Raw genomic sequence first — 6708 nt, 5'->3', positions numbered from 1 at the left:
TATCATTAGACCAAAGCTTTGGGGCCATTGCTTAATCAAAGATAAACATGAAGTTTGGAACAATCAAATCATACCAAGGCTGCTTTTAACAATAAACGAATATCTTTGTCACTTTGATTAATCATCAGTAGAAATTGTACAAATATGTACAAAAAGATCAATATCAGTAAACACTAAAGTCAAAGTTGGAAAGCGGTAAACGGAAAAAAAAAAAAAAGAAGCCTCGTCATCATAAGGAAATTCGACCTGAACAACGTGTTCCCAGATAGATCTTTTTTCCTTTTTGAAGGATCCGACAACTTATGCAGGTACTTTCCAATGAACCTTTTTTTGAGGATCCGACAACTCATGTAAGAACTTTTCAACGGACTGGTTGCTGCTTCCAGTAAAAAAATTCCCAAAATTGTAGCAAAACTTGGCCTTTCGGAGAGGGCTAATCTCTATGTTATCTTGTGCTTTCCTTTTTGTACATATCTATATTTTTTCACAAAATTAATTTACACCTGTTTTTTTTTTTTGGGGTCTTCTATATGATTCAATTGAATCAAAAGGTTGAGATGCATCTTATATGTGTAGAATTTTTTTGCTTCTTCTTGGTAAATTTTGCCAATATCTTGTGCAATTTTAATAGCATCAGCAGAAGCACCAGATAGCCCTCTCCTTGTGAAACCAACTGCATATAACCCAGATTTTCCTTTCCAGCTATTTGGGAATGGTGCTTTTGGGAACCCTTCGTTGGAAAAGAATTCACTTTCCTGTATATAAAATAACAAAACAAAATTAGGCCACTATTCAAGAATCTTCAATAAAACTTTTACATTAGTCAATTTGATCTTCGTACTTGCACAACTTTCTAGTGCTGACCCCTCAACTCGACGGGTTCTCAAACAGACACCATAACTCGGTCTTACCGAGGAAAATGTGTGTTTTGACCAAGCTAAGGTGTCTGTTTGAGAATCCATCGAGTTAAGAGGTTAGCATCCCTGCAAGTACGGTGTTAATTTAGGTACTAATAGCATGTTTGACCAAGTTTTTGGAGTCTAAAAGTGCTCTTTTTTAAGTTTTTATTTTATAAAGTTGAGGCGTTTGACCAAACTTTTAGGAAAAACATAAAAAAAATTCCGTAAATACTTTTGGAACCATGAACAACCACAAATTGCTGCTCTAATATTGACAAAAGTGATTTTCAATTTGATTAGTCAAACTCAAATTGTTATTCTCCAAAAGATTTTTTGGAAAGCATTTCTGACAAAAACACTTTTCAAGATAAATAAATAATTGAAAGCTTGGCCAAAGAAGCTTTTAGCCTAAATAAAAGAAGTTATAACAATTTGACAAGAATAGAACATTTTCTCACCTGTAGCCAATAAGGGACATTGCTGCAATAACCAGTAGCAAGAACAACAGAATCAATTTCAAGTTTTTCACCATTGACAAGTTCAACAGTGCCACATGAAAATTTCTTGATTCCAGGGACAACATTAATTTTTCTTGATCTAATTTTTTCCAATGCACCAATGTCCAAAACAGGAGTTTTCCCTTGTGTGTTCTTGAGTTCCAATGGTCCAAGTTTTGGCCTTTTTAGTCCATATTTCTCAATGTTACCAAGAATGAACCATGTCAAAATGAGTAGAATTTTGTCAACTAGCCAAAGTGGTAGCCATTTCATCATAAACATAGCCAACTCGAATATTGATTTTCCAAAGATTTCTCTGGGCAGTACATGAACCTGAAGAAGAAAAACAGAACAAGACACTATCAGAATCCAAATTTCATCGTTTCTTTTTCAGGGAAGTTACACAGTTAGCCGCTCGACCAAAAATATTAACAACCCTAGCTGATTTTATGTATATATATATATATATATATATATCCACACACACTAATTATACACCGCTGCACACATATTATATATCTGCCGACTACATTTTTGGGTGGGAGGTTATTCTGTGCAAAAGCTCCCCCCCCCCCCCCCCCCCCCCCCCCACACACACACACCAAACTTACTACTTTCACTTTTTATGAACAGTTATTTGTAGCTACTATCTTTTATATGACCTAATAGTGTACAAATTCTTCTACATTGTCGGTTAGAAGAGTTTGACTTACACATACCGACATCGTAAAGAAATTTTTACACTATTAAGTCACTTAAAAGATAACTACAAATAAATCGTCCACAATAGGTGAGATTACTACTCTGAAGAGTATGAGAGCTAACCTGCTACAACAGGTTAAAGTACCGTAATATATTGTAAATTTACGTTGTCAGTGCATATAACTTACCGAGCTACGGCAAACCAATGATGGTTGAGCATTATGATTGCAAAGATCAAGAGAAATTTCCATGCCGGAATTCCCACAACCAACAACAAGAACTTTCTTCCCACTAAACTTTTCACCAGACTTGTAATCACAAGCATGAATAACTTCACCTCCAAATTCTTTTAATCCTTCAATATTAGGCACAACTTTCTCAGCATTTTCACCTGTAGCCACAACAAGCCACTGGCAAATATATTCAACTTCTGAGCCACTTGGAGAAATAGTTTTCACCCTCCACAACTTGCAAGATTGGTCATATTTTGCAAATTGGACACACTCATTGAACATTGGGTTGATGCCAAATTTTCTAGCATATGATTCAAGATAATCAATGAATTGTTTCTTTGTGGGGTACTCAGGGTAGTGTTGCGGAAATGGGAAATTGGGTAATTGGCAGAATTGTTTAGGGAGGTGTAATTTTAATCTATCATAAGTGTTTTTCTGCCATAATGATGCAATGCAATCTGATTTTTCCAAGATTACAAATGGGATTCCTTGTTCTTTTAAGCAAGCTCCCACAGCTAGTCCTGATGGACCTGCACCTACAATAACAGGGCCATTTACCCATACACATCTACTAGAAAAGAAATCTTGATCGTTGAAGCTAACCATATTTTTCTTTCTTGTGAAAAAGTCGACTACTCACTTTGGAAGTAGAACACGAACCTATTTCCGCTATTCTGAATTTTTATTGAGCAAAATGGTGGTGTTTGAAGACTTGAAAGTAGAGGAAATTGGTTTAAGTTTGTCTTTGAAGTGGTTTTTCTTTTTCTAGAGAAAAAGTTGATGACTAACTTTGAAAACAGAACACGAACCTATTTATGCGATTCGAGATTTTTACTGAGCAATTGTAGTGTCTGAATACTTGAATATGAAGTGATAAATAGCTGAATCTCAGTGAATTGTGGCGGCAAGAACACTCAGTGGATGTGTACTTAAAGGTGTGGATGTTGTAAAGAGAGAGAGAGAGAGAGAGTTGAAGATGTGTTTTGAAGGGAATTGGAGGGGGTGGAAGGTGTTTAAATAGATACAAGTGAGATACATGAAAGGGGCATGTGATAGAAGGTGGGAAGTTTATGACTTCTAAAAGGGGTCATTCTCAAATCATAAGTTGAAAGTCTGCCAACTATTATTTTATTTAAAAGTTAATTAAATTAATAAACTATTTGTATCATACTAAAATAGGGGACTAAAATAATACCACGGTCCATTTTATATTCAAGGAAACTGATAAGTCAATAGAAGGTGAAGTTGAGCTGGCATAGAAGGAAGACTGGGATATAGAAAGGATGTACACGTGTACAGGTGGGGGATTTCTAAGTCGGATTAACTTTGATGCACTTGTAAAAAAAAGGGCAGTTCGATGTACGAAACATGTTCTATTGACACGTAGTTTAGGAAAAGACGTACCCTAAAGGGGTGTCACCTCGATGCACGAAACATATCGTATTCACACAATCTAAAAAAGTAGAATCCCTAAGGGATGTAATGTAGGCAGCATACGCACAAACATCTTTGAATGTTCCACGGCTTGAAGAGGTGACTTATAGATCATATAAATATAACTTTATCGCTACTCCCAATACTTCTCTCATTAGCTTATATTCGCATAAATAATTTACTTATATTTTTTGTCCCATGTCTTATTTTCAAGATAACTAGTTCCTCATTAAATTGCCTCGATATGTAAAAGTTAGACTGTCTATTATCTAGTGGACACATCCTCACACTAGGATAGGGGCCTAAAGGGGGTTAGTCATAACTTACTGCTGAGGCTGTTTTTAGCCACAAGTGTGCCCATTCCTGCCAGCTGAAAACCCATGGCTTGCACCACCTTGATGCCATGTATATTGACCCCACTTTATTTCTTTATATCCATTCTACTTCCTTGCATTTTCTTTAAACAAACACCAAAAATCTCTTTACATTGATAAGTGCAGTTTGTGGCTGATTTGTATGAAAGGGATATTATTGTCTTGGTATTTAAATTTTGTTCACCCTTTTGATATTTATGCGTTAATGGCTTTTTTAAGTTTAGTGAAAAATTTAGACTGAAATATTCTTAATGTTGTACATGACAAACCCGTAAGATCAAAGTAATTTCTACTTGATAAGCATGACTTTATGCTTGTTCAATTGTTCATCAAATCTCGTCAGACTGACATGACTCTGTGTTATCTCCATTTAACCTATCTTGTTAAACTGTTCAAAAGTCATATCGAATTGACATGATTTGTTTTATGTTATTTAACAAGGCATTCTTCGAAATTTCAATTAAACCACAAGTTGCTCAAAATGATCTCAAATTTGAAATAAAGAGTCCAAACACCAACTCAAACGGTCACTGATCACCAATCTCGTCAAATAGCACCAAATCAAGAAATCCACTTTGTATTCATCAACACTTTCTAAGGACCAAGACTGAAGTTTTGAGATTTTAAAGCAAATTACTAAGTCAGTCTTTGAACTAAAATGGCACAAATAATCAACACTCAAACACAATTTTAACAATAATTAAATTCGAATTTTCATCCCTAAACAAGGAGTAGAGATTCAATTCCCTTCCTAGATTATATATACACTGTTAACACTTCCCTTCCTAGATTATGTATAGCAACATTATTTCCAAAATTATATAAATATATGTGTTGTACACACAAAAGTCCTATATGATATCAATCTGGTATTCATACCTCTATAACTAGGTTTAGAGTTAAATTCTCACGTCTATCTTGTATTTTATTTAAGTACTCTTTTTGTCTTTCTTTCTTTGTACATTGAAATTTCTATTCTCTTTTTGTAATCGTAATATTTTATGTAAACAAACCAATGTCTATATTAAATAGTAGCAGTAGATGATATTGTAGCATATTGCCAGTAGGTTTAACTCATTTCAATATTCTTGACATGGAGTATAAATATACATGTGAAAATCACCAAAATTTCAACAACAAAAAAAAAAAAATCAAATGTGTAATGGGTTCAATTGTAAGAATCTAAAGCTAAGATTGAACATGTCAAAACTTTAAATCTTAAATCTACCTATTCATGACAGTGTAGGTTCAAGTTTAAATCCTAAAATTCGTCTATTCATAATGATACACCCATCTTCTTAAAATTTTGGATCCACCCCTCTCATGTACCCACCACGTACTAGTTGGCCCTCTCAAGTGCAATTCATTGAAAAGAAGAAGGGGTTGCATGTGCATAAGCTTGGTTTTAGGGAGCTTTCTCTGCTTTTCATGAAAGGATTTGGGAGCTAGCTTAGGTTTTGGCCTTTCTTATTAGGTTTTATTAAACATTACAAAATAACACTAATGGCTTTGGAATGAGCAAGTACCTTATCAAGTGGCCAGACCCTAATAACCAAAAAAGTACATAAATAAAATAACAAAGACATCCAAGGAATTATAGAAGATCGAAAAGAAGATTTGATATCAAAAAAAGAAGATTTGATATCAAAATCATACTGATATTTATGCAAGATTTGGTGGGGATGCATACAGGAAGATTCGGGATTGAAGCTCGATAAATTTAACCATTAAGGTTCTTATCATTGAATTTTTAAAATTATCGACTCAAATATACTATTTATTACATACAATTTTAATGATTTTTTAAACATAAATTGATACTTCGAATAAAAAATATTGAATCAGATAAATTCGATGCCACAACGTTACGTCTGCCTCTGGGGTTATGTGTTTTTGTTTATCCCTATTCTTGATCCCCACCCACCATCTTTGGCCAGCTTGGTAGTTGATCATTTGGAGGCCAGGGTTACTACTTTTAGCATTCTTATTTTCTTCTCTTTTAAAAAAAACAATTAAATAAAGAATTTATGATCTATTACCCTAATAGTATGGAGATATTTTTACAATTTTTTACTTTTGTATTTATCAGATTTGTGTTGAAATCACTTTTCTTAAGCTGAGGATCTATCAGAAACAACCTCTCTATCTCGCAAAGATACGGGTAAAGTCTATGTATATCCACCCTCCTCAAATTCCACTTGTGGATAACACTAGATATGTTCACTTGCAGATAAAGTTATATATGTTATAATGTAATGATTTTTAACACTAGTTATGTAGCTTAATCTATTATAAAAGGTTACTTATCATTTATTCTGGGTTACCCATCAATGCTATTAACTAGAGTTATTTTCAATTACTTTTTGAATGATCTGATTATGCAAACCATTTTTATACAGTCGGTGTCAGGTCCACTTAAGTTGATATAAATAACTCGTGGTAGCAAATTACTTCCTCTATTAATTCACTCATCATCCACAGTTATGTATAGTTATCTTTTAAGCAATTGGTTTAAGTCATCGACGACCCCTTAAAGTTGTCCACATAATTAATTCACTTAGAGACCTCA

General features: G+C 34.0%; 1 protein-coding gene across 1 annotated transcript; it reads right to left on the bottom strand.

The window, feature by feature from the left end:
- Positions 1-3324, bottom strand: LOC132050572 (probable indole-3-pyruvate monooxygenase YUCCA8). The gene is given in 4 exon segments (XM_059441924.1): positions 1-596; positions 598-755; positions 1358-1729; positions 2287-3324. Coding segments are annotated over 4 exon segments (1233 nt in total). The 5' UTR covers positions 2938-3324; the 3' UTR covers positions 1-544.
- Between the last annotated feature and the right edge of the window lie 3384 nt (positions 3325-6708).

Source organism: Lycium ferocissimum, chromosome 3 (genome assembly GCF_029784015.1).
Source record: "Lycium ferocissimum isolate CSIRO_LF1 chromosome 3, AGI_CSIRO_Lferr_CH_V1, whole genome shotgun sequence".
NCBI lineage: Eukaryota > Viridiplantae > Streptophyta > Magnoliopsida > Solanales > Solanaceae > Lycium > Lycium ferocissimum.
Note: the sequence above shows the minus strand (reverse complement) of the source record. Positions and strands in the feature narration are given on the sequence as shown.